The 27,768-nt window shown below is 41.5% G+C and overlaps 3 protein-coding genes across 3 annotated transcripts; 1 reads left to right on the top strand and 2 right to left on the bottom strand.

Annotated features, from left to right (window-relative positions):
- Window positions 1-1,774: 1,774 nt before the first annotated feature.
- On the bottom strand, window positions 1,775-10,321 carry LOC118270380 (spermatogenesis-defective protein 39 homolog). Its single transcript, XM_050697955.1, has 11 exons — window positions 10,160-10,321; window positions 9,276-9,429; window positions 8,515-8,705; window positions 7,823-7,959; window positions 7,307-7,334; window positions 6,822-6,972; window positions 5,903-6,039; window positions 5,061-5,150; window positions 4,528-4,683; window positions 3,324-3,449; window positions 1,775-2,372 (listed from the first exon to the last, which is right to left on the bottom strand). Exons 1-11 carry the CDS (start codon window positions 10,226-10,228, stop codon window positions 2,352-2,354), a joined length of 1,260 nt encoding a protein of 419 aa, XP_050553912.1. The 5' UTR covers window positions 10,229-10,321; the 3' UTR covers window positions 1,775-2,351.
- Window positions 10,322-12,731: 2,410 nt separating this feature from the next.
- On the top strand, window positions 12,732-16,793 carry LOC118270390 (facilitated trehalose transporter Tret1-like). The gene is made up of 7 exons (XM_035585965.2): window positions 12,732-12,884; window positions 13,460-13,615; window positions 14,116-14,314; window positions 14,634-14,827; window positions 15,268-15,647; window positions 15,958-16,069; window positions 16,477-16,793. Exons 1-7 carry the CDS (start codon window positions 12,830-12,832, stop codon window positions 16,743-16,745), a joined length of 1,365 nt encoding a protein of 454 aa, XP_035441858.2. The 5' UTR covers window positions 12,732-12,829; the 3' UTR covers window positions 16,746-16,793.
- Window positions 16,794-17,297: 504 nt separating this feature from the next.
- Window positions 17,298-23,576, bottom strand: LOC118270389 (facilitated trehalose transporter Tret1-like). The gene is made up of 7 exons (XM_035585964.2): window positions 23,420-23,576; window positions 22,494-22,649; window positions 21,811-22,009; window positions 20,291-20,484; window positions 19,005-19,384; window positions 18,290-18,401; window positions 17,298-17,619 (listed from the first exon to the last, which is right to left on the bottom strand). The coding sequence occupies exons 1-7, from the start codon at window positions 23,475-23,477 to the stop codon at window positions 17,351-17,353; spliced, it is 1,368 nt and encodes a 455-aa protein (XP_035441857.2). The 5' UTR covers window positions 23,478-23,576; the 3' UTR covers window positions 17,298-17,350.
- Window positions 23,577-27,768: the final 4,192 nt, after the last annotated feature.

Raw genomic sequence — 27,768 nt, 5'->3', positions numbered from 1 at the left:
ATACTAAATTTGTCGTGTGTCGCGGAATGCTGCTCATGAATATGAGCCTCTAGCATGGCTTGAAATTAATCGAGTTCCTCGTCAAACAATTATGTGAGTAAGCCGATAACATAATAATTAATTTAGTATGTCTCACGAAAGTTATAAAATTATGTACATACTGTTTTATAAGTTTACACCTTTGGGTACTGAGTACCTCAAACTGATGACTCTTTGAAGAGACCACCACAGATGGGGCCCAGTAGGGCTGACGCCTGATCCGGAGCTGCGGGATTACCAAGCGGGTTCACCGGTGGTCCAGCTCAAAAAGCTGGAGTAGGAACGGGGTGGTTTTTAGTTAGTAAGAGTCTGACACTCCCACTCGCCTCGCCCAAGGCGTGAGAAGTCAGTGGAGGAGTTTGCCTCCTTAAAGAAAAGAACCTCAAATTGGTGAATAGAAGTGCATATAAGTACTTATTATGATAGCTTTTCTCTGTAAATTTGCGTGAGTAAACCATGATTTTTAGTTAATTAATTATGTTAGATCTAAAAACCTCGTTAAGATTAATAAAACAACGTGGGTAAATAAAACAACAGTCATTTTGAAAATATCATCAAAATCGATGCAGCAGTTTTCGCGAAACAAATTCACACATACATACATACATAACCTCACGCCTGTCTCCCATGGGGGTAGGCAGAGACAATAGAACGCCAATTTCACACATATTTGTATATTTATACATTGACTACTAATTAGAGCAGTTAGAATATCGTAGACAGATTTAGAACAAATATTTAGTACTTAAACAAATAAATCAAGTTTTCCTTATGGCACAAAACTTGTCACTTGAAAATACGTCCCATTAAGGAATGCACCAAAGCAAGATAATTCATAACGTTACAATTTAAAATCATCTTTATTTTTCTATTCCTAAGGTTTAATTTTACTTGCCAAGTTTTGAAAGATGACTCAGAGGTGTGACAAAGAGAAATTAACGTTATCCTTATGAGACCAAGGTTGAATTTTGCTTGTTTCTCGACGACGCAATTAGTAAAGAATGACTCATTTGTCTTGTCGAGACAATATTAACTTTATTCCTTTGGTAATAAGGATGATTTTAACTTGCTTATTATTAATTAATGCTAATTGGTGTTTACTCAGTCTTTGAAGGTGATTCGGATTTTAAATTTTCATTAGGAGGTATAAAACAATAGACGCTTTTCATGTAGCTAGAGTTATATAGAATTATGAACTTTAAAACATGCGTAATAGGGTTCAATTTTTAACCTATAGGAAGGGTATTGTTTTTCGCGCGTATCTTGGTTTTATGTATGTGTATATGTTTATGAGTGTTCTTTATTTTAGTGTGTGTAATTAGAGTATCTATGTGTTTATTAGTTCCTTAGGTAAATAAGGAAAACAAATTATTTACTTATATTGTTACAAGTAAATTATTTGTAGTTTGAGGTCAGTATCCTTTAAATGTTATGTTTAGGTAATGTGCGAATCTAGAGCTGCGGATGATGTGAGGGGTTACCGGGGCTCCGGCTCAAAGCAGGAGTAGGAACGGGGTGGTTAATAGTAAGTAAGAGCCTGACATTAACTCTCGCCAGGTAATGTGCGAAAGGGAAGCAAAATACTTGTTTCAGAATATATTTATCAAGAAAACAAAAAGAAAAAGCTTTTGTAGCTCTTTTTTTGTTCCCAAGTGTAGATCACACTTGTAAACAATTTGGATTTCATGATATTTTATCTATTTTTAAGGTATAAGACAAATGAAGACACATTATAAAAATAAATAAGATTTATTTGATTATATACCTATACTTACATTTATTGAATACAATATTATGTTCATAATTATAAAAAAATGTTTTAACAATAAATAATATCTTAAAAAGTAACATTAAGAGTTTTCATAAGTAAAAAATATTTTATGAGAAATGTACAATACAAACATGGGATAATTCACGTAAGGTGCTTTTCCACCAGAGATGTGCTATGCTACGTTGCTGTGGATGCGTTTGGTTTCCAACAATCATATTCATTGTTACACATAGCTTAGCACTGGTGGAAACTTCTGCTAAGCTACGTTATTTATATAGAAAGTTGCGTGCTATAGATGGCTTCCCTACTATCGATACATCGCATACTCATGCGCATGCGCATTTTCCTCGCACAGCTACATACTTCAGTAGAAACGGTCACATAGTTTCACAGCTTAGCTATTACATCTTTGTAGCATAGCTACATAGCACATTTCTGGTGGAAAAACACCTTGAAACTAGTCTATTATAAAAAGATAAAAAATCTAAATACAATGTCATGAAGATTTTCTCTGGATCCTGGAATGTTTAAACTTGATGACTCAATTCTTCCATTTTATTGACTGCAAACAAAAACAAAACGCTTTATTAACACAAAAATAATTGATTTGCAAGACCTCTAATTTCATTTAAATTTCTATAGAAATAAATGCAAAACGTTGATTTTGCATTGCACGAATGGGCCGGTTAGACCGGAGTGATATTACGGCCTCACAGATAACCGACGTGAAACAACGCGTGCGTTGTGTTTCGTTGTGTGAATGAGGTTACCGGAGGCCCAATTCCCCCCTTCCCAATCTTCCCAATCCCCAATTCCCGAACAACAATCTTTAAATTCCTAACCCCCAAAAAGCCGGCAACGCACTTGTAACGCCTCTGGTGTTTCAAGTGTCCATGGGCGGCGGCGATTGCTTACCATCAGGTGATACGTCTGCCTGTTTACCGACTGTGTTTCATAAAAAAAGAAATGTATGTAATTTAAGTGTGGGACAGCTATGCTTCAGTATGAATAGGCCGGCTCGACTCGAGTGATACCACGGTCTCACAGAAAACCGTCGTCGTCGCCGTCGAAAAACCGTCGTCGAAACAACGCAAGCGTTGTGTTTCGTCGTGTGAGTAAGGTTACCGGAGGCCCAATTACGGCTAATGCTATGCTAACTGCCACACTCAGAGTCAGTTAATGCTTAAACTATTCTTTAGTAACGATTTTGTATGGAAAACAATTGCTAAGGACTGGGTTAAGTAACCATTAAATGACTCTGAGTGCGCGAGTAAATGTTACAATGAATAATCACAACATAACATTACTGTATTGGAAAAACTTTACCTGTAAATCAAAAGAAACGACATTTAAAGTTATATTGTCGCTCTTATTCCACTAATTAGTTTAATATAACAAAATAAATTAAATTCAATTCTTTGACAAAATAAAAATCATGGCGTCTCCACCGTTAGCACCACCTATCGTCTCAACCTGCAACTATTATTTTCTTTACATCTCCTAAACAACTTACATTATCTCTGAGAGTGTTCTCAGCGAGGATGTATTCTTCTGATTGAGGGTTCAAGGTCATCTTGTAGTTGGTGAGCGCCGTCCTATCCTTCTGCTTCGCCAGGGTTTCTATAACCACGGCGTGGATCTGTAAAATACAGTTACATGTTTAGTTGACTAATGACTCTCTTAAATTTTAATAAACTCCCTAGTTAAGATAGGTGACCTTTAACGCCATTTTGTCTTTTATAAGTAACAACCAACAGTTTGTGTGGGAATCGAACCCGCTACAAGTTACGCGGCAGCCGCGCCAACCGTGTAGTCTATATTTGACCGAGAACATTTTAAACTACAATCTCCAACCTGACTTCCACGTCTGGAGATTATGGTCCTTAGTCCAACACTGGTGATGTTTTATTTTATTTTAATTGATGGTACAATAAACAGTTACATTACAAGAACTTATAGAATAATGAAGTATACCGTATGGAGAATCGTATGGACCGGTGACGTCAATCGATAGTTTCTACCACAACAATCGATAGCCGATAGATACCATCGATCGATGGTGAAATGGATTGGTCGATGTCGATCCTTGTCCTCAGGGTTATTTTCTTTTTCTATCACTTTGACTAAATATTAGTTTTACATTGTTCTCACATAGTTGAAGCAATCGAAACAATGTAACCATGAATTGTATTGTGAATCTGATTGGAAAAGAGTAACCTATGGAGTTTCTTGCTCGTTCTTCTCCATAGGAATCTACACTTTGGAACGAGCAAATAGCTTCACTAGAGGACTGACCGACAGACTGACGTTATTAATATTATTACATTAGCTTTGACCTTCAAAATTGACATCCTGGTCTAATTGAAATAAATAATTTTGACTTTGACTTCGACCGACAGTCGATTAATTGGTAAGTCGACCGGTATCCGTCGATCAATTAAAACTACCAATCGATCAATGTCGACCGATGTCGTTCGATGGCACCGATGGACTATCGATCGATAGGTGTGGTAACACCCTTAACCCATTCACTGCCACCGACACGTCAAGCTTGTTCTTGAGAATTTCTATAACTACGCCTCGAACACGCCAGGCCTGTCCTACATTCTCAGTACATTCTCAGGGCGGCATCGCTATGAACTTTAAAAAAATAATCGTGGCAATGAACGGGTTAAGCACCGTAATGAGCGTGATGTTACATAGTAAAATAAGCTTACCTTATACATATGCGCGAGCCGCAGCCGGTCGTCACTGCTGGCGACCTTGTTGAGGCAGGTGGCGAGGAGTTGCTTGCTGGCCTGCAGCTGGCTCAGGCGGGACAGGAGCGTCTCCATCGGGATGTTCGACGATATCGTCGTACGGCCGAACCAGTCCTGTGGTGGGGAGTCAAGGATGTTATTTAATGTTAAGTGGTAATGTAGTGGTATTGCGTTTCGTGAGTGAAGAGTTTCTGGTGTCTAAAGCACTGAATGAACAGTTTCTTTATAGCATAAGTTGGTAAACGAGTAGACAAGTCACCTGATGGTAAGCAAACGCCGTCGTCCATGGACACCCGGATCACGTAAATCTCATTACAGAAAATCTGCAGTAAGTAACATTTTGTCGCAATCATTTATGTATCTATGAATTACATTTAGATAAACATTTGAGAAATAAGAAAACACACAGGCGTAAGAATTTTAAACGCAGACATATTTCTTATATAAAAATATAGCTAATTTTAAGGAAATTACTAGTTCTTCAATATAACCTTTTTAGTGAATAGCGATTCCACGATGTCCCATTTGCCGGATTTCGCGTGCACATTCAGCACAACCCAGTCGTATTGCAGAGGGGTAATCTGAAATAATTGCAATACAAAGCTAAGCAAAAAATATTACATTTGGACATGTATTTTAATAATCTTTATAATAACTACCATGAGACATACTAAATTAACTAAAAATCACGTACGTCACGTAGATAGAATTATAGAGAAAAGCTCTACGTCGCCGCGTTTGCGCTTGCTGCTCATGATGAAGAGTCCCTCTGTGACTCGAAACTAGTAGAGCGTTTCTCTATTAATTTTCGTTAGTAAACCGTTATTTTTTAGTTAATTCAGTCGACTTAATAAGATTTTTCTTTGCAATAAACTGTTGAGTAAATCAGAGTGTGCCACTAGGTGGACCGACGACATCGTCAGAGTGGCGGGGAGCCAGTGGATGCAGGTGGCGACTTGTCGTTCTACGTGGAGGACTAAGGGGGAGGCCTTTGTTCAGCAGTGGACATATCCTGGCTGCTGATGATGATGATGACGAAATCAGAGTGTCAATCTATCAAAAAAATGTTACTTTAAGGAGCAAATATGCAATGCAACGACTGCACGGTTGGTGCGGTGGCTGGGCAACTGGCTGTCGCGCAACGGGTAGCGGGTTCGATTCCCGCACGGAGCAACTCTTTGTGTGATCCACAAATTGTTGTTTCGGGTCTGGGTGTCATGTGCATGTGAATTTGAATGTTTGTAAACGCACCCACGACACAGGAGAAAATCCTAGTGTGGGGCAACGTTAAAAAAAAAAAACAAAAAAAAGCAATATTATGTGAGTATAATACCTGATGTCGCTGACACAGAGTGAGCGGCGACATGGCGTTCCCGGCCCCCTCGTGCCAGTGGTGCGCGCAGTTGTACGCCAGCCACTCGATCACCGACCTGTACTGCAACTCCGGCTTGTTCACGTGTTTCTGCCATTCTGTAGATAATAAGTATATTACTTATAATTTAAGGTATGGTTAATGCAGTGACTGGATGTTAGGTTTTTTTTTTGAGGGGGTAAAATCATCCAATGACTTTTCTCGCCTTAGGCGAGGCGAGAGGGAGTGTCAGACTCTTACTGACTAAAAACCACCTCGTTCCTACTCCTGCTTTTCGAACCGGAGCCCCGGTAAACCCGCTAGGTAGTCCACAGCTCCGGATCAGGCATCAGCCCTACTGGGCCCCATCTGTGGTGGTCTGATGCATCTGTGGTGGACACTCGAAACATCAAAGGCTTTACAAGTGTATTACCGGCTTTTTGGAGGTTAGGAATTGAAGGGTTGTTAGAAAATCTGGGATTGGGAAGGATGGTAATTGGGCCTCCATTAACCTCACTCACACAACGCAAGCGTTATTTCACTTCGGTTTTCTGTGAGACCGCGGTAACACTCTGGTCGAGGCGGCCCATTCGTACTGAAGCATAGCTCTCCCACACCTAATAGTATAAGAGCTGGCAACGTTTTTGAGAGTGCATTTCAAGAAGGCTAGTTTTTAGATATACTATGTCTCTCACTCCCCCCTCAGAAATTTTTAAAAAGTTGAAATGCGATGCGCACTGATGAACGCAACCACTACCGCCTGCCAGATAGCCCGTATGATGTCTGGGAGAGTGAGAGACATAATATATCTAAAAACTGGCCTTCTTGAAATGCTTGTTTTTTCGACGTTGCTAGCTCTCGTACCATAAGTGTAATTTAGAAAGATACAAAAATTCCTTACCTAACAACTTGACGTAATCTGCAATCATCTTGGCCTGGTGTTGGTCGACACCGGGCTGGTTGAAGTGGTTGGCCAACAAGTTGCCCAACTTCCTCAGCAACACATCCACATTGTTGCCCTGTGTCTTCACCGTGTGTTGGTATTGGTACATCTACAATGTAAAAAGGAATGATAATTAAAACAAGGAAAACTAACGCAAGAAATCTTATTCTTATACTGTTACTTTTACTGTTAAAGAAAAATAAGACTTAAAATTAGACTTTTTTTAACCGACTTCAAAAAAAGGAGGAGGTTCTCAATTCGACCGTATTTTTTTTTTTAGTTTTCAACTTTAAAGCTCCATTAAAATGTATAAAATTAGCCACCGCATTGAGCAAGCGTGGTGATTGATGCTCAAACCTTCTCCGTGTGAGAAGAGGCCTTTGGTCAGCTGAGTCCATTTATAGGCTGCTGATGTGATGTGATTTATAAAAATATATACTTACAGCAGCGTCAGGGCTACGTCCCAACATCCTGCAATTACAGATAAGTAAATATTATATAAACATCAGTAGAAATATCGCCGAAATATAATTGGCAATTGGCATGAATGTAACTCTCCAATGACTGTACTGAATATCATTATTTCTGTTTGTTATTGTACTAATTTATTTGTATTTATTAATACCTTGTAAAGTACAAATTTGAAAAAAAACATGCATATTAGTACTAGTACATATAAGTATCTTGATGATATCACATGAGTACAGTCTTGAGTAAAATTGTTAATAAATCCCAATACATTTATGAAAAACTAGCTTCTGCCCGCCGCTTCACACGCTTGTAGGATAATATGTAGCCTATGTCTTATTTCAGACCACAATTTATCCATGTTCCAAATTTTATCCAGATCCTTTCAATCATTCTGACGTGATTAAGTAACAAACATACACAAAATCTCACAATTACACCAACTTTCGCATTTAAAATATTAGTAAGAAAATTAAAAAGGTTAAACTTACGTTAACAAATCGGTAAGTTCAGATATCTTCCCCTCATTTTGTAGGAAGGCTATGTAATGGTTTAGGGCCACTGGTCTTGAAGAGAGCAGCTCATAAACTAGCTTCTTGTTCAAAGTCTGGATGAGGAATAGGACCACCTGGAAATTGGGTTTAGACAGTCAGTTATTAGATACTAGAATAGTAAATGTTTCTCATCAATATGCTGAGTAAAGAAAAAAAATTATAACTTCTCCACTCTACCAGAATCAAAATTGATAAAATATATATATTTTAAATTTATATATATTGTATTGAATTGAGGATTTGAAATAATAGTCATGCTTCGGCACGAATAGGCCGGCTCGACCGGAGTGATACCACGGCCTCACAGAAAACCGACTTGAAACAACTCTTGCGTTGTATTTTATTGTGTGAGTAGGCCTATTTACCCTTTCCAATATTCCTTATCTCCGTTTCCACAACAACCCTTAAATTCACAACCCCCAATAGGCCGGCGACACATTTGTAACGCCTCTGGTGTTTCGGGTGTTTAGGGCGACGGCACTGCTTACCATCAGATGATCCGTCTGCTCGTTTACCAGCTTATAACTATCATAAAATAAAATAACAATTTTTGACCAATTAAACATTCCATTTCTACTCAAGAACCGTAGAATCTATAAAACAAATAATAACTATGATCAAAAACTCACAGTCAACACAGCATTCCCATCTCCAATAGCCAGTGCTCCGTCTAGCAACTCCGTCTTACTCTTCATACTGCGGTGTACATGTAGGGAACAGCTGCGGCCAAGAGTCAGTCGCTTGAGGGTCATAGCTACCGTCTGCTCTGGTTCGTATTTAGTCTCCTTTGAGGGGTCTTTGCCTGATTGGGCTAGGAGGACTAGAAAGGATGGATGGTTAAGTTAAATAAGATTTGTTTAGTATAGAGTTAATAGGCACATAACTTTTTAAATACTGTTTTTTGTAAAGGGTACAGTGAGACTTTTAATTCTTGTAAAATGTTTACAACTTAATACAATGGGGCTAACAAAATAACTTGTGAGTGTTATCACACTAATATTATAAATGTGAAAGTTTGTTTGATTGGATGTTTGTCTGTCAATTATACTGAAACTACTGAAAGATTTTGAACAATTTTGATGAAATTTGATATAATATGTACAGACGGGGTATGAGCTGACTAGGGTGATAGGATGCTTTTTATCCCACGGGAATGCAGGCGAAGCCGTTGGCCATTTTTGCCATTTATCAAAGATTTATCATCAACAACAAGTGCAAGTGTGGTGATTAATGGTCAAACCCCTATGCCAGTGGGCATTAATAGGCTGTTAATGTGTGATATGATGTAAATCTTTGCAAGCTTTTAAATCTTTATAGCAGAAGAATTACAGAAGTAAGTACTAAAACAAATTATTTAGTAGTGGAAGTCTGTTAAAAAATAAATACATACTCAGATCTAAAACCTTAGAAGACACAAGACTGTTCAGTGGTATGGCCGCTGACTGGACAGTGGATATGCTGATGTTGTTGAAGAGGCTCTCCTCACTCTGTCCTGGTGATGCATAGGACTTCTGACCGATAGCCAGAATCTCTTGCGTTGAGAGCTGAAAAAGTAAATATTATAATTCAGTTTGATTTTTAATCAACTTAAAAAGAAGTTCTTGGTTTATTTGAATGAATGTATATTCACATGATTATCTTGCGTTTGGCTAAATCGATTTTGATGTGGTTTTCATACATAGTATTTTTTTGACTTAGGAGGTTTTAGGGATTATTACCTAACTTAAAAAAATAGAGGCAGTAAAGAAAATTGAAGGTGGTTCGCTTTATTAAAAAGAGTCTTTGTAGAATGTATTAGATTTTCTAATGTTCTGTTTATTAGCTACATGAGACTAATATTTTAGCTAAAACGGTTGTAGAATTTTAACATAAAAATTGTTTCTAATTAATTATATTTCTTATAGGAGTAAGTAGACTATAAGTAGATTTCCTTGCAGCTTTAGGTATATAAGGTGTGATGGTATTGATATTAGCAATTTCGGAAGGGATTTAATGGTGGTTTTTAATTTACGTTTATAACCAAAAATTACAACATAAAAGAGGCTTAAAATTTAAGAGACATTTTAAGAAAAGCACCTACTCTTATAATTTACGTTTTACACTAATCATTCACAATATTTTCGAGATAAAAACATATAGATTACAATTTGAGAAGCTGGCAGAATAGAATATGACCTACGACACATATTTTTTAAATAAAATTAAAAAGAACGGGGTCAGTTCTTGTATCGCTGACGAATTTAACTGTTTTAATAATATCGAAAAGATATTTACCACGTCATCATCAAAACTGAAAGCCTTGGCTTTTGTTTCACTTGTGTTCCAATAATCATCGTCATCCATTGTTATATTAACGAATTAAATTAATGTTTTAACTGTACGAATCCTGAAATTGGTAAACAAACAAGTTTTGTAAGATGAAACTGTCAACTGTCATTGTCATGATGACAAACACAAAGGTTTGAAAGCGTTCCTTTGTTCGCAAAATTCTTGAAGCTTTGGTGCAATTTTCAATTCCTAATAAACATGTCGAAATTTTCAACAATATAATATAAATAAAAATGCACGTTTTTGAAAAAAACGTGTGTATTTGAAAAATATAACTTGGTTTACCTAAAATCTTTTTAGAATAATAACGTGTTTTTTGAAAAGAACTTGGAAATTATGGGAGCCATCATTCATAGATGTTATTAGGTTCACCTTAAAATGAAAGATTAAATAGCTGACGCTAGCTATCTATGGCTTAGGAGACCACCTATTGGTATACAGGGTACACTATCGCTTCGGAATGCGCAGCTACGCTACGTTAATGGTTCAGTTCTGGGGTAAAATATTTATGTCCAACTTAACTGTTTTCCTTTCTTAAGTTAATTAAGAAATACTTAAGATTGAACTCTGCGGCATACTTACTATAAAATAGGTTTATGTTCAGAAAAATAAAATGAGTCATTAATCACAATTTAAACGATTGCACCTAATTTTCTGCAGAATTATTACGTTGATATCACTGATTTGTTTTGATAATAATATCGTAGTAGGTAATTCGTAATGATATTGATAAATATCTACCTAAATTGTTACATAAATGTGCAGCAGTAGCTACCTATCCTTCACTAGCGTAACCTTCAATATTAAAGTAAAATCCGTACCTACTTACTACACTTAAAACAATATTTTATTAGGTTTTATTATATTAATTACATCAACAGCCATTGAAAAGAATTTTTGACACAGCTGATGGTTTGGAGATTAGTTTAAAAGGTTCATGTTAATTAGAGACGCGAACTATATAGTGTATATATATTATACGTTATCTAGCGCATAACAAATTTTGTTGCGTATTCGCAACGTCCATGCTGCGTAGCAGAGGCGTGTGCGTAATGCAGACACCGTGTGTTCACGACGCATTCACTGCACGCCCGCTCTACCCTGCAGCTGCTTCCAAACCACTAGTTCATGGTACGAAACTCGCGGAAAGAATAGGGATGTTTTTTTGAGGGGGAAAATCATGCAATGCCTTGTCCCGTCTTGGGCGAGGCGAGAGGGAGTGTCAGACTCTTACTGATTAAAAACCACTCCGTTCCTACTCCTGCTTTTCGAGCCGAAGCCTCGGTAAACCCGCTAGGTAGTCCGCAGCTCCAGATCAGGCATCATCTACTGGGCCTTGTGGTGGTCTGATGGCTCTTAGAGGCGGAACCACTGTTTCTGTCGGATGACGGGCTACTCTTGATCTCTGTCTGCAGACCCACACTTACGGTGGCCGGAGATCATCACGCGATCCCTGACAAGAATAACGGAGTGGACATTAAATGTATTCTTCTTTTTTCGTCACCACATGCTCTTTAGTAGTCTTCTGGATTATCTTAAATTCTTATCTCACGTGCCATACGTCTACCATGCGCTTTTTACGTCCAATGTAACTTATCACGCGTGATGTGATATTACGTGTGTAATTTATCAATAGGTATCTACTATTGGTGATTAAGAGTGTAATTTGTGCCTTGAGCTGGTGATTGCTAGGGGGAAATACTTTTACAATCAAGATTAAAAAGGTCTATCGGCTCTGAATAAAATTGCTTTTGGTTCCGTTGTTTTATGCAATTTTTGTTACTTTCAATAACAAAGCTCATTATCAAGAGCCTGCTACCAGCTTCCTCTTAAAATGAGAGGCTTCTCTTCAACATTACATCCTTTATTTTGCGGGGGAATTCATCTAATGACTTCTTCCACCTTGGGTGATGTTAGAAGGAGTGTCAGACTCTTACTGACTAAAAACCACCCCGTTCCTACTCCTGCTTTGAGCCGCAACCCCGGTATCTTGTAATTTTCCGGATACATCCAAACACTTTGCTTTTTAATAATAGCTTCGATTCAAACTTCCTTGGGCGAACTGGTAGGGAGTGGAACTTCTTGCCGGAGTTTACCTGGGTGTATTCAAGACCCGAGTGAACAGGTTGCTTTTGGGCAGACGTGCTCCACCGTAGGCCGCATCATCACTTACCATCAGATGAGATAGCGGCCAAACGTCGACCCATCAAATGTAAAAAAAGTCCAAAATTCGACACCAAATATCCGCTATTTGTTGCCCTCCCTAAACGCTACGGAATCTTCATACATATCAATCTGTTGTGGTCTATCTATTCTGCCCCCCATATCGCCTGATATCTATTATTTTTGTTTATCTTTTGTTTAGTGTTAGCAATTATAAGCAAGGAGCTTCAGCAATAAATATGAATAGTCACGATTATTAGCGAAAAATCTGTATTATTAATCGACTGCGCACCCCTAATTGATTGCCTACATAAATATAAGTATACAGATTCACACCTTTTGATTTAAAAGTATTTAGATATACATACAGATAAATTAATACAAATTATTAAAGAAATGATTATTTAAACGTTGACCGGTATTGTGAGTAAAAACACGTATTTTTAATTAAAAATGGTTGCCGAAGTTACTTCTGGATTAAAACGGCAATTTCTGATCGCTGGATGCTGTAAGTCAAAATTTGATCAATATTATAGTTTGAGTCCAAAAATTCAGTGCTTCAGTACGCAAGTCTAATCAGTGTGTGTTACCAGTGATCATTTTTAGGTCCTCAAACTCTCACTATGGGCCTCATAACAAAGTTCAGGGTTACTCCGCGAACTAAGGAAAGGCCTGTGCTCGGTTTCTTTGCGAGATCCAATCAGAAATGAGGAGATCCACTTAAGTCGCATACATAGCCCAACAGATTAACAAACTGACGTGGTATTGGTTAGAATTGGGGGTCCATAGCATACCGAAAAACAGTACCCTTAGTATAATTTTGTTTTATGTTGAACGAAAACGAAATGAGAGCGCGTTCGGCGTTCTGAATGAACCAACCAATCAGAGCGCCGAAAACGTTCTCGTTTCGATTACTTCAAACGTAAAGCAAACTCGTACTAAGGGTACTGACGGCTGATGGGTCAGAAAGATTCTGGAATGGAGACCACGTACAAGCAGCGAAGCTATGTATGGCTGTTGGCAGGCGTAAAAAAGGAGAAAATAAAATGGTCATAATCATTTTTTTTCTTCTGCCATTTCCAGTGTACATAGGCCAATTAATATTGGGCTACACGTTAGGATGGACGGCTCCGGTAATAGCTCTACTCCAGAATCCAGAACAAACTATATTGGAAACTCCGATAACTGTTGAGCAAGCGTCCTGGATTGTATCAACCAGTTTTGCTGGAGTTCTTACAGGTATGTTTAATTGTGAATCAAAATAGTGAAATGGTGATACCTACCTTAAAAGAAAAAGGGCAGGTTACAAAGTAAACTAAATATGAAGCAACAAGCAAGTACAAAAAGGAGATGCCATAATGTGATTGTGCACTGTGACAAAACAAATGCACCCTGCCCAATGATGTTACAAAGTAATATCGCGTAGGTAGTTTATAAGCGCTCAGAAAGTAGCACATTAAAATGTGAACAATTGGCAAAATTATTGTACTATGGGACTCTTGGAAAATAGAGAGGGACGTGGTTTGTAACGTCCCGCGCTCCCCGTTAAGTGTCACGCATTATGTTAAAGGGAAATCTAGTTATAACATCTCTTTGTATTTGCTTCATGAAATTGACCCACAATCAGTATAATTATGACTATAGGTCCCTCTGTTACTCGAAACTAGGAGAGCTTTTCTCTATTAATGCACAAGAGTAAACCGTGATTTTTAGTTAATTAATTTCGTTTTATTTTTCAGGTCCATACATCGCTGGGTACCTTTGCAATGTAATTGGTAGAAAGCCTTGTCTGTACATAGGTGCTGTGTTCCTGATTATAGGATACATAATAAAGGCGCTAGCTAAGCATGTAGCTGTTATATATACTGGTAGGGCAGTCGCAGGATTTGGTAATGGAATGCTATTTGTCATCAATCTAGTGTACCTTGGAGAATTGGCGTGAGTACCAATCAGTATTAATACTTGTTGGAGAATTAAGACTTAATTTAATTGAAATCAAAATCAGAACCCTTACAGAGCTAAAGGAAATTTTATCGGTTGATTATTCCATAATAGAAGTCTCTGTAACTTCTATTACATTACAAAAAGGATAAAACTCCTTCTATTGGAAGGAATTAACAAAACTTCCTAAACTGAGAACAGTGCTTGCTAGTAGTTTGGATCAATCTTTTTGTAACCGCTTTGGATAATTAGAAAAACCCAACTTACTTGAGTTGTGTTTATCTTTTAAATCTTCATTTAATTTTATTTCTTTCAGATCAACAAGAATTCGTGGGACACTCCTGACATTAACAGGATTTTCAAGTACTTTTGGTACTCTAGTAGCCTATTGCATAGGACCATTTGTGTCCTACGCGGCAATATCATGGATAGTCGTTGGTATTGGTGTTGTGTACATGATTTTATTATTCTTCATCGTCCCAGAAACTGCTGTTTTTCTTGTTATGGCAAGTAAGTTTAAAATCTTAAGTTTCCATATTAAGATTAAAGTATGCTTTCTGGATAACGTTTTCTTTTTCTTCATGTTTCGCAAAGCACTCTGTACCCTTAGTACGAATTTGTTTTACGTTTAACGAAATCGAAACGAGAGCGCGTTCGGCGCTCTGATTGGTTGATTCATTCGCGCCAGCCAATCAGAGCACCGAACACGGTCTCCTTTCGTTTTCGTTCAACGTAAAGTAAACTCGTATTAAGAGTACTGATGTTACGGGTGTTCATGGGCAGTGTAAATTGCTTACCATCAGGTAATCCGTGTGCTCGGATTCCATAAAAAATCATAGTAAATACCCCTGAAAATCAAACCCGAGTGACATTGTACAAGACACCTATATAGTTGAGTCTAAAATAATTATCATAAGTGGATTTCAAATGCACACCCTTAACTTTTTCAGACAGGAGAGACGAAGCAATGGACCTTCTCACATCACTGGGCAGGAAAGATGACATAGATGATGTAGTGGCTAAAGCAAATGAGAAACCCATGTCAAACAAAGATCAGATGGCTGAGATGGTCACTGTAAAATCGAATAGAAAAGCATTATTCATAATTCTGGTTCTGAATATACTCCAACAATTCAGTGGGATTATAGCAGTGATATCCTTTGCTACGACCATTTTCGAGTTGACTGGGTCGTCTATGGAGCCCCATATATCAACAATTATTGTCGGAGTCACACAAGTCGGTGCAGCGAGCATTGCACCTCTGTTTGTAGATAGAACTGGACGAAGGATTCTCATATTGATATCTACAGCAGCCTGTACAATAAGTTTGGTAAGATTATCATCCGAAATGGATCTTGAATTAATTATTATAATATCGACTTGCTCACGTAACTGTTTGTCGAGGAACTCGACTAGTTTCAAGTCATGCTAGAGGCTCATATTCATGAGCAGCATTCCGTGATACAAGATGCAGCGATTATTGCGCTACCAAAAGAGGGCTGTGAGTAAACCGATAACAAAATTATTAATTTAGTATGTCTCACGAAAATCTCATTTAGGTTTTCTATATCCTTCTTTAGTTTTAGTATGGTCTTCTTAAATGAGTATCTTCTTCTTCTTCATGTTTTGTAATTTTCCAGATTGCTCTTGGTGTTTACTTCTTCCTATACGACAATGGTTACGACATCGCTGACGACCTGCAGTGGATGGCGCTGGTATCGCTTGTGCTGTACTTCATCGCTTACTTCAGTGGTACGTAAAATTGAACTCGATATAATCATCGTAAGTAACGAGAATCATGTTATAAGAAATGGATCCCAGTCATGAAACTTTTGGCTATAAATGTAGTCTAAATGGTTTGTTTGACACGCCTATTATGCTCGAGGGAGTAGGCAGAAGTACACTGGCCATATTTCCAGACTCCGAGCTACAACTGAGAATTTAATCGAAAACCCCAGCAATACTTTGGTCGAAGCGATATATCAAACCCAAGCCCTATTTGCCAGCAGTCGCATTTACGACCACTCGGTCAACGAAGCAGTCTTTAAGATCAATATTAAAGTTGAATTATTCAATATTAATTCGTCAGCACGGATTGTTTCTTTTACTTTTTCTTTAAATCAAAATCTGATAGTCTACAATCTTATTCATCTTTCCAGGTTTCGGCATCATCCCCAACACTTTCATCGGAGAAATGTTCACTGACAACTGCAGAGGGTTCAGTTCCACCTTCACCGTCAGCATTGGATGGGCTTTCGGTTTCGGAGTGACAGCTGCCTTCGGATACATGTTGCCTGCTTGGGGTCCAGCAGTGACCTTCTGGATCTTCGCAGGAGCTTGTACCATAGCCTTCGTCTTCAGCGCAATATTCGTACCTGAGACCAAAGGAAAGAGCTTGTTGGAAATTCAAGAGATCTTAAGTAAATAGACTGTGATACTGTGATATTATGATTAAAATAAATTATGTAAATAGTTATTGTTTGGTTTTATTTTATTCTTATCTTTATCAAATCAACCAGGACATATTCACTTCTGAATATTGGCCTTCCTTAAAGAAACATAAAAAATATTTTTTATGAAAATGGGTAGGTAAATGCTAACTATTGAAAATTTTGTGACCCAGAGGTTCAAGACGCCCGCTTCTTATGCATGAAAGTGCGAAATGTGACTTTGTCTGAGATAAACGGTGAAGGAAAGCATCGTGAGGAAACCTGGGCTTTCTAGCTAGGCTGGCTGGAATTTCTAATTATAAGTTTGAAATTGCCAACCCGCATTGAGCAAGTGTGGTGATTAATGCTCAAACCTTCTCCGTACGAGAAGAGGCCTTTGGCTAGCAGTGGCCAAAGGCCTCTTCTCACAGGATATGGATAATGAACATCTTTCGTGACGCACCCTTTAACATAGCACCTCAATAATGTAGATAACAAGATAGCCTGGAATTTTGTTTTCTTTTTAATGGTAAATAAAACACAAAACAAAATATAAAACAAAAACATTTAATACTCATAAATAAAAAATATCACAGTTAAAGAATCACTTTCCTAAGAACTCTTGAATCTGCAAGAGACTCTTGCCTTTTGTCTCAGGAACGAAAGTGGCACTGAATAGGAAGGCGATGGTGCAGGTTGCGGTGAAGATGTAGAAAGTGGTGCTGGGTCCCCAGGCCAAGAGAATGTAGCCAAAGGAGGTGGTGACGCCGAAGCCGATGATCCAGCCGACAGTTGCGGAGAAGGTGGAACAAAATCCTCTACAGGTGTCCGTGAACATCTCGCCAATGAATGTATTGGGGATTATGCCGAAACCTGGGGAGAGAGTTAATGTTACTATAGTTTGGTAAAGTAAATAAATGTAGATAAGTAACTTTTAAAGGTAAAGTACCTATTTACCTTTAAAAGTTACTTATCTAAGTTTAAGTCAGTGTACCCCATATTCGGCCGCATATTCGCTATCATCACAATCAACACAAAAAAGAAATTGGAAATCTGTAAAATAATGATTCTCTAGTGGATCGTTTTTGAGTTTGTAAGAATAAACAAACCAAATCCATTAAACGTTACTGTTTTACCAAAGCGCCTGTTATATTTTTACAGCATAACAGCAATAAATAAAACTATTTGAATTTAACAGGCGTATTGTTATCTTGCCGTATTGTGGGAGAGCCATGCTTCGACACGAATGGGCCGGCTCGACCGGAGTGATACCACGTCCTCACAGAAAACCAACGTGAAACAACGCTTGCGTTGTGTTTCATGTGTTTCATTGTGTGAGTGAGGTTACCGGAGGCCCAATTACTCCCCTTCTCAATCTTTCCAATCGCTGATTCCCCAACAACCCTTAAATTCCTAACCCCAAAAGGTTGGCAACGCACTTGTAACGCCTCGGGTGCTTCGAGTGTCCAAGGACGGTGGCGATTGCTTACCATCAGGTGATCCGCCTGCTCGTTTATCGGTTTATACCATAAAAAAAACTTACCACTAAAATAAAAAACGAAGAATAACATTAAAGAGACTAGAGACAGCCATTGCAAGTCCTCAGCGATGGCGTATCCATTGTTATAGAGGTAGAAATAGGTCCCAAGGGAAGCCTGGAAACAAAAACATCAAATACCTTAATATTCACTGAAATAGGTGGACATAAACACACTGATCTAGACATTATCTTCTGTTTCGAAGTTATCATGAACAGTTTGCTTATAGATAAACTAAATGGCGTAATGTGGTACAAATATTTGCCGACTTAATATATAAACGTGTAAAAATGTTGTACCGTGTGGATTTCGCAATTATTTGAGTAAGAGTCTATACTAATAGTACCAAAAAAGAAACACTAGAATGCATTCAACAGTATCCAATCCATTCTAGAATGTATCAGTTATAATAGGGGTAAACAATAATACAATTATTAATAGAAACACTAATGAGGCAGATAATGAAGATGATTAAAAACTTGCCATTAACACGGTTTACTCACGTATTATTAATGGAGAGAAGCTATACTAGTGTCTAGTCACAGATGGACTCTTCAGTAGCGCAGCCTACTGCGGACTAAAGTAGTTTGCGCGACGTTGCCGCATCTGAGCAATGATGAAGAGTCCCCCTGTGACTCGAATACGTGAGTAAACCGTGATGTTCAGTTAATTTAGTACCTATGTCTTACGGCATTTATTATAAAAATAATAAAAACTTACCATACTCAAAGAACAAGCAGCAGTAGAGACGAGCAACAAAATCTTCCTTCCAATTCTATCCACAAGTAAAGGTGCAATACTAGCAGCAAAGATTTGGGTCAGTCCAACAATGATAGTAGACACATGAGCTTCTATCGTTGAACCGGTCATAGCAAATATTATAGTTACAAAAGCCGTTAAAGGTATAACTCCACTCATCTGTTGTAACACACTTAATGTTAGAACTATGAATAATGCTCTTCTATTCGATTTTACTGTGAACATTTCTGCCATCTGGTCTCTTTTTGATCGAGGCTTTTGGCTTGCTTTGGTTACTACTTCTTCTATGTCGTTCTGTCTGCCTAGTAGTGTGAGGTTTGCTATTGCTGCTTCTTTCTTGCCTGGAAACGTAAGAGTGAGAGCTTAGAACTGTTTTTCTTTGGTGTAAATAGGTATTTAGGTAGTACGTCAACTACCTAAGTCCCGACCGACGACAGGCGTCATTTTTGAGGTCGAGGGTGTATAGAGCGTGGACTTTAGGTGTCCATCTAGCGACCTCAGGAAAGACGATAGCATAGCAAAGTTGTCACGTGGTGCCGTGCAACTTGCAACTTGCAAGGTTTAAGTGAGATATACGTCTCCCTAGGGATATGCTATAACAGGCGTTGCTCCATAGAGGCTCCGGAGCAGGTCTAGTTAGAGGATTCTGGAGGAGGTGGCCACCAGGGTGATTTAAGTAAGGTAAAAATCCCACACTCCTCAAATAGCTAGGTGCCTTTTGAAAGTTTTCCCACTGTCATAAAAAAAGGTACTTGGGTACTAGTTTTCGTGAGTATGATTCTGAGTGTAGGGTGTGTATTGTGTATTTTTTTTGTCATGGGCTATCGAACTTATTGGTCGGAAACTAGATATTTTGGGCTCGATACCATATGATTAGAATAATCAACAGTTTCTTTAAATAGATTTATCTAGACATGTAGATAAGGTTGTGTCCATTTTTGACAATAGGCTTAATACATTTGAAGCTGAAAGTAGTAGTGTTAAGAAAAGAAGCATCCTCCGACCAGGCGAGGTGATCATGCCTGGCGGGCTTTCTACCCCACTGTCGTTTGTTGGGATTTTCTATCCATGTTTATTCGGATGTAAACTTCACATGTGCGATGTAGGATTTTTATGACGTCATCCGTTAATTTGCTCGTCGATAGTCTGTGTGCGACTTCTGTCATCTGTCACTTGTCATGTGTCGCCACAAATGTTAGATTCCCCTATACTTATTATACTCTTTGGTGGTAGAAAAACCAACTTACCAGCAATAACATGGTACGTGGCAGTTTCAGGAACAATGAAGAACAAAGCAACGAGGTATACTCCTGAGATAGTCATGGACAGCCAGGATATCGTAGCGTAGGACACAAATGGTCCCACAGAGTATACAACTAGAGTACCAAATGTGCTGGATAATCCTGTCAGGGTGAGTAATGTGCCGCGGATTTTCGTGGATCTGGAAATAAAAAAATAAATTGTAAGTGAGATCAGTCAACAGCCTATACTGTACCTATACAGTCTACTGATGGACTATAGGGTTTTTAATTAGAATGTTTGCTATAATCTCTAAGCTAAAAAGTTTAAAGGTTCTGGTTTATTAATACTGTAGAGAGTGCAACTATCTGGTCTATGTTAAATGTGTAGTCCCTTAGGTAGGGAGAATAACAGGTACACCTTAATCAGTTTAAAGTTGAGTGAAGTCAGTAAAGTATGGGAGAGCTACGCTTTGGCATGAATGGCTGGCTCTACAGGAGTAATACCTTAGCCTCACAGAAAACCGACGTAACGACGGTCGTTGTGTGAGTTAGGTTACCGGAGGCCCAATTACTCCCCTTTCCAAACCCCGATTCCCCAACAACCCTTAAATTTTCCTAACCCCAAAAGTCCAGCAACGCTCTTGTAACGCCTCTGGTGTTTCATGTCTCTATGAGAGGTTTACTATCAGGTTTTCTTTTTTTTTTTTTTTTTTTAGGGGGAAAATCATCCAATGACTTTTCTCGCCTTAGGCGAGGCGAGAGGGAGTGTCAGACTCTTACTGACTAAAAACCACCCCGTTCCTTCTCCTGCATTTCGAGCCGGAGCCCCGGTAAACCCGCTAGGTAGTCCGCAGCTCCGGATTAAGCATCAGCCCTACTGGGCCCCATCTGTGGTGGTCTGATGGCTCTTTGAGGCGCGCGCGGAACGCAACGCGCCGCACGCACGGGTCTGGTTCTGGTCGGGCGGCGAGCTACCCTTGCTCGCCGTCCGCAGACCCGCACTTACGGTGGCTGGAGATCGTCACGCGATCCCCGACGCCCGGAGTGTCTTTCGCGTCGGCTAGGGCGTGAGGAAGTTCGTTCCCTCACGCGTCCCGCCTCCTCCTTAGCTAGCATAACTGCTTCGCAGAAGGAGGAGACGGCATCCCAGTCCCCCTCGCTCCGCACCATGGTCTGAACCAAAGCCGGACGCGAGAGGTCGCCGTCGCCGATCACTTCCCTGAGTGCACGGCGGTGTTCAGCCCACGCAGGGCAGACCGCAACCGTGTGTTCCACCGTGTCCTCTGGGCGGTCTTCGCAGTGATGACACCCGGGTGTTTCCTCCCGCCCAATTAGAAACAGGAACCTACCGAAACTCCCATGTCCGGTAAGCACCTGCGTCAGGCGGTAGGTGAGGACGCCATGGCGCTTCTCTAGTCACTCTTCGAAGAGGACTTACCGCTGCAATGACTTACCATCAGGTGATCCATCAGCTTGTTTACCGGCTTATAACATACAAAAAGAGTATAGCTTAACTAGATACTTACGCCATTTCGCCAAGGTACATCAAATTAGTGACGTAAATGATTCCATTGCCCAGACCACTTAGTACACGTCCTGTGAGAATTACAGCCACATTTTTGGACATAGCCAAAGTCAGGGAGGCTGTGAAATGGGCACACCCGCCTAAGAAGAGGCAAGGCTTCCTGCCTATCACGTTACAAAGATACCCTGAGATGTATGGACCTGTAATATAAAAAAAATTGTTAGATAATCGTCACGTATCAGTTGTATGGTCTAGATAAACCTACGTTATTTTTAGCATTTTCATTCAATTGTTACTCGTATGTGCTTGGTCATGTTAATGATAAATGGTCTCTATTTCTTTAGTCAAGTTGTCTGAAGTGATCTTTTGATTCCCCTACCGCCGTAGTAACACCGCGGCGGTTGTTTTAGCCGTTAAGAGTCGGGCACACTCTCCTGTCGTCCCCACAACGTGGGAATTTGATGATAATTTCGCGATATAAAAAAGTCGTATTTTGATGATCGTCATGAGGTGACAAACTTGTGATGGTATTTTAATACTGCAGCCTTTTATGGGTCTACTTTAAGCAACTAAGTAGTTATTGAAATGGTAGTCTTATTCATAAAGGACAAAATCAGGTGTTACTTTGCATAAACTCATACTAAAATATTACTTCTGGCAATATAATATACGAGTCTTACTAACCTGAAATAGTACCAAAATAAATGAAAGACACAATCCAGGAAGACATTCCATCACTGATGACGTCATTCAGCGGCGTCTGCTCCGGATCCTTGAGCTTGGCCAGCACTGGTGCTGTCCAGCCCAGGTTGTACCCTATACCAAACTGTCCTATGTATACTGGAAAGGAAAATATAATTTATTGTAGATTTAAGTGGGAGAGCCATGCTTCGGCACGAATGGGCCGGCTCGACCGAAGTAATACCACGGCCTCACAGAAAACCGACGTGAAACAACGCTTGCGTTGTGTTTCGTTGTGTGAGTGAGGTTTCCGGAGGCCCAATTCCCCCTTCCCAATCTTCCCCATCCCGATTCCCGAACAACAACCCTTAAATTCCTAACTCCCAAAAAGCGATTGCTTACCATCAGGTAATACGTCTGCTCGATAACCGGCAAGTCCCTTAAAAAAAAAAAAATTTAAGAGATTACGGTGCCCTCTACCGACTGTCCCATTAGTTACGCTCTGTATGTAAAGAAGTATACTTCTTTTATTACTTAAGTTAATAAACATATCTTCGTAGCATAGTTGCATAGTTTAGAATCAGTGGAAACGGTCACATAGTGTCGCAGATTAGCTATTACATCTTCCTCGCACAGCTACATAGCTTAGTATTAGTGAAAATGGTCGCATAGTTTCACAGTTTAGCCATATTTTCTTTTTTTTAAGGGGGGAAAATCATGACTTATCCCTCCGTAGGCGAGGCGAGAGGGAGTGTCAGACTCTTACTGGCTAAAAACCACCCCGTTCCTACTCCTGCTTTTCGAACCGGAACCCCGGTAAACCCGTTAGGTAGTCCACAGATCCGGATCGTAGCATAGCTACAAAGAACATCTCTGGTGAAAAAGCCGCCTTATTCATGTCAGAAAACCAAATACCAAAACAAACTTACAGCACGCTGCTATCACATACTGCATCCGCATACTTGTATTATTTACTACGGCACCCATTGTTATATACACAAATATTTACACTATATACTTAAACTATATATCTATTTATCTACATCACGTCTGATATATGAGATGGAAATCATTGTACTGGAACAATAACAGCGTATTTTGTGTTCATGTGTAGTATCATCTTATCTATTTTCTTTATGTATTTTGTATATGTAATATACAGGCTGTTTGGCGCATGGAACTACTAAATTTTATCAGGGATTTGTGAGTTCATTAGCTACCTTTTACCCATAAAGTTAACGTACTAAATGTCTTGAATGATTGGTTACATATGATTTTTTCATTAAAATGAAAAATACAGCTTCTTACCCTTCAAAAATGCAAGAATCTCACCAACGCCATCTCTCGCTGTATCAGGTAAACTCTAGCCTTGTCCACTGTCCACCACTCGCTACACTTTACTTTCCGTCAGCTCATCTACCTCTTGTTTTAATTTACTTAGTATCTGGAAAAGGGTTAAAGACTTAATAATTTGTAAAATAAAGTAAAAGCCATTTAATTTCATTTTAAAAGATTTTCGAGTTAATAAACCCTTTCTAACAGTATGTATATGTCATAGGAATTAATCACTATGTTGTAAAAATACTAATGTACCGTAACCATATTTTTACGGGAACAACACACAACAATGGAATCAGTTATTTCAATGGGTAAAAGGTAGCTAATGACCATTCAAATCCCTAAAAAAATTGTGTCGGTCCATGCATCAAACACCCTGTATACCTAATACTATAAATCTTCACTATATGTACAAATTGCGGAGTCATTCTCCGTTGTGAACTGATGAATGGTGAAAAATGAAAAACAAACAAGGTCGTATTGTCTACTGTAGCAGACTAATCTTAATCTTGTGCACTGTATTTCTGCGTGATCAATTGGATGACCGGCTATGATGTGTAAATATTTGTGCCAGTGTGTATGACTTCCATACACATCACAGTGCCCAGACCATGTTGGGACGACGCCCCATAAATATTAAAACCCCTTTTATAAATTACCAGTGTTGAACCAAATGGAACCGAAATAACGAAACATGTTTTTTTATGGAATAGGGGCTCGCATGGATCACCAAATGCTAAGCGATCAGCGCCGCCCATGGACACCTGCAACACTAGAGATCACAGGTGTGTTGCTGGCCTTTTATAAAGGAATACTTTTTTTATTTTAAGTGTGGGAGAGCCATTGATGCTCGACTATAGTAATACTACGGTTTCAAAAATCCGATATGAAACAATGCCTTTTTTTTTTTTTTTTTTTTTTTTTTTTTTGAGGGGGAAAATCATCCAATGACTTCTCCCGCCTTGGGCGAGGCGGGAGGGAGTGTCAGACTCTTACTGACTAAAAACCACCCCGTTCCTTCTCCTGCTTTGAGCCGGAGCCCCGGTAACCTTTTACGTTGTCCGCAGCTCCGGATCAGGCATCAGCCCTACTGGGCCCCATCTGTGGTGGTCTGGCTCTTTGAGGCGCGCGCGGAACGCGACGCGCCGTACGCACGGGTCTGGTTCTGGTCGGGCGGCGAGCTACCCTTGCTCGCCGTCCGCAGACCCGCACTTACGGTGGCCGGAGATCGTCACGCGATCCCCGACGCCCGGAGTGTCTTCTGCGGCGGCTGGGGCGTGAGGAGGATCGTTCCCTCACGCGCTCCGCCTCCTCCTTAGCTAGCATGACTGCTTCGCAGAAGGAGGAGACGGCGTCCCATTCCCTCTCGCTCCGCATCATGGCCTGAACCAAAGCCGGACGCGAGAGGTCACCGTCGCCGATCACATCCCTAAGGACACGGCGGTGCTCAGCCCATGCAGGGCACACCGCTACTGTATGCTCCACCGTGTCCTCCGGGTGATCCACACAATGACGACACCCGGGCGTTTCCTCCCGCCGAATCCGAAACAGGAACCTACCGAAACTTCCGTGTCCGGTAAGCACCTGCGTCAGGCGGTAGGTGAGGACGCCGTGACGCCTCTCTAGCCACTCCTCAAAGAGGGGACTTACCGCTGCTATAACAGCGAGCCCAGCCCTCGGTTGCGATAGTCGTTGCTTCCATTCCGCCATGAGATCGCGCCGGAGCTCATCCCGCCACGCACTAATCTGGCGCGGCAGTGGACTTTCGCCCCGGCGATGCGCCTCCGCACGTAAGCTATATACGTGCGCGAGCACTTTCGCCTCCAGATCCCACGGCGGTGATCCCGCAAGGAGGTTAGCCGCCTCCCCGGAGATCGTGCGGTATCCACGGATCATCCGAATGGCCATGACCCTCTGGGATGAAACCAGCGCACGAGCTGGTCGTCGCCGTAGATTTGGCGCCCACACCGGGGCCCCATAGAGGGCCATGGACCGCACAATCCCCGCGTACAACCTCCGGCAGGAGGCATTTGGTCCCCCAAGGTTGGGTAGGAGCCGCTTTAGGGCAGCCCCCGTCCGTTCCAACTTGGGAGCCAAACGTCGGAAATGTTCCTCGAATTTCCACCGACTGTCGAGGACGAGTCCCAGGTACTTCATCGTCACCTCGACGCCGATGGAAACCCCTCCTGCCATGATCTGGAACCCACCCGGAGGTGGCGCATTCCCGCGGCCATAAAAGCACATGGCCTCGGACTTATGAAGCGCCACCTCGAGTCCCAGCTGCCGGATCCTTTCAACGACTATCGCAACCGCTCTCATCATCAGGTCGGCCGCCGCCTGGTGCGACCTCCCGTGTGCTAGTACCAGCGTATCGTCAGCGTAGCAAACCACGCTGACGCCGCTCGGGAGGTCGGTGCGCAGCACCCAGTCGTAGCCTATGTTCCACAGGAGCGGTCCCAGGACCGATCCCTGTGGAACACCGCGCGACATCTCTCGCCGGTTCCACTCACCTCGGTGACCGGGGTAGATGACGGATCTGTCCGTCAGATAAGCCTCGACTATACGACGGAGATAGGTAGGCACCCGATGATATCGTAGTGCCTCCAAAATGCAGCTCCAGGGCAGAGAGTTAAAGGCGTTGGCGATGTCCAAAGACACCGCCACGACGACTCTACCCCTGGACACTGCAGACCCCGTCGTAAGGTCCCTCACGCGCATGATGGCGTCCACCGTGGAGCGCCCTCTACGGAAGCCGAACTGGCCGTCCGCGAGGTCCGGCCCTGTTCCCGTCAGGTGCGCGACGAGGCGGTTTGAAATTATTCTTTCAAATAGTTTTCCCACCTCGTCGAGTAGCACGATGGGCCGGTACGCGGACGGAGAGTCCGCAGGGCGCCCTGGCTTCTTCACGAGGACCAGTTTACCCGCTTTCCATGATAGCGGGAACTGGCCTCTCTCCAAACATGCGCTGAAAAGACCAATTAGTCGAGGCCTGAGAGTCTCCGAAGCCAGGACCCACGCCTTGCCAGGCAATCCGTCGGGTCCCGGGGCGGTGTTCTTGGCGCCCATCCGGCGCACCGCCACTCTCAGCTCTGCCTCGGTCACTTCTGGTGCTGTGTCGTCGTCGTCGTCGCTGTGGCCCGCATCGGGCACCGCAGGGGGCGGAGTCATGCACGGAGGGATGTAGCCCCTCTGTGATTGGGGGAACAAGGTGGTGACCACCTCCTCTACAACCTCTGGCCGGAGACTCTGTGTCAGCGGGGGAGCCTGTGTGCGGAGCTTGTCACGCACCATTAGGTAAGGGCGTCCCCACGGGTCTCTGTCCAGAGTCTCCAGCATCTCCTGGCGGGCCTGGTTTTTGACCCGCCGGATTTCCGTTTTTAGGGCGTCTTTCGCCGCCTTGTACCCCTCATATAACTCCGCCTCTCTAGCTTCCGCGTCTGGAGGACGGATACGAAGCCTGCGGTGCCTTGTGTACTGGCGTCGCGCAGCAACGCACGCACTGCGCAGAGCAGCTAGCTCTTGCGACCACCAGTACATCTGGCGCTTCCGCTGTCCTGGACGGACCCGGGGCATCGCCACGTCACAAATCCTGTACATGGCGTCCTGGAGCCACCGTGCCTCCTCGTTAATGTCGGCAGGCCTGTCCGGTGGTATCACCCAGGCCTGCACGATGGCGGCTTCCAGGAATAGCTCCCGGTCCAGTTGCCTCAGCGCCCAACGCGGGCCACATGGGGCCTGTCTGACCGGTGGGTCCGCGGACTCGGCGGAGACATCAAACCGGATGTACCGGTGATCGGAATATGTCTCCACCTCCTCCATGACACACCAGTCGACGACACGCGGTGACAGAGCGGGGCTGGCGAACGAGATGTCCACCACCGATTCACCCTGCATCCGCACACACGTGGGAACAGAACCCCGGTTCAGGACGACTAGGCCC

This window comes from Spodoptera frugiperda, chromosome 13 (assembly GCF_023101765.2).
Source record: "Spodoptera frugiperda isolate SF20-4 chromosome 13, AGI-APGP_CSIRO_Sfru_2.0, whole genome shotgun sequence".
NCBI lineage: Eukaryota > Metazoa > Arthropoda > Insecta > Lepidoptera > Noctuidae > Spodoptera > Spodoptera frugiperda.
Note: the sequence above shows the minus strand (reverse complement) of the source record. Positions and strands in the feature narration are given on the sequence as shown.

What these genes read in the sequence shown, in the direction of transcription:
- LOC118270390 (XM_035585965.2), top strand. Translation starts at nt 12,830, where the DNA reads ATGGTTGCCGAAGTTACTTCTGGATTAAAACGGCAATTTCTGATCGCT. An exon ending in TTTTGCTGGAGTTCTTACAG is followed by an intron (nt 13,616 to 14,115) that starts GTATGTTTAATT and finishes TTTATTTTTCAG; the next exon opens with GTCCATACATCGCTGGGTAC. An exon ending in TGTTTTTCTTGTTATGGCAA is followed by an intron (nt 14,828 to 15,267) that starts GTAAGTTTAAAA and finishes TAACTTTTTCAG; the next exon opens with ACAGGAGAGACGAAGCAATG.
- LOC118270380 (XM_050697955.1), bottom strand. Translation starts at nt 10,228, where the DNA reads ATGGATGACGATGATTATTGGAACACAAGTGAAACAAAAGCCAAGGCT. An exon ending in GAACTTACCGATTTGTTAAC is followed by an intron (nt 7,335 to 7,822) that starts GTAAGTTTAACC and finishes CTGTAATTGCAG; the next exon opens with GATGTTGGGACGTAGCCCTG. An exon ending in GGCTCGCGCATATGTATAAG is followed by an intron (nt 3,450 to 4,527) that starts GTAAGCTTATTT and finishes TGTATTTTACAG; the next exon opens with ATCCACGCCGTGGTTATAGA.
- LOC118270389 (XM_035585964.2), bottom strand. Translation starts at nt 23,477, where the DNA reads ATGGGTGCCGTAGTAAATAATACAAGTATGCGGATGCAGTATGTGATA. An exon ending in GTATGTGATAGCAGCGTGCT is followed by an intron (nt 22,650 to 23,419) that starts GTAAGTTTGTTT and finishes TTTCCTTTCCAG; the next exon opens with TATACATAGGACAGTTTGGT. An exon ending in CACGTACCATGTTATTGCTG is followed by an intron (nt 19,385 to 20,290) that starts GTAAGTTGGTTT and finishes TTACGTTTCCAG; the next exon opens with GCAAGAAAGAAGCAGCAATA.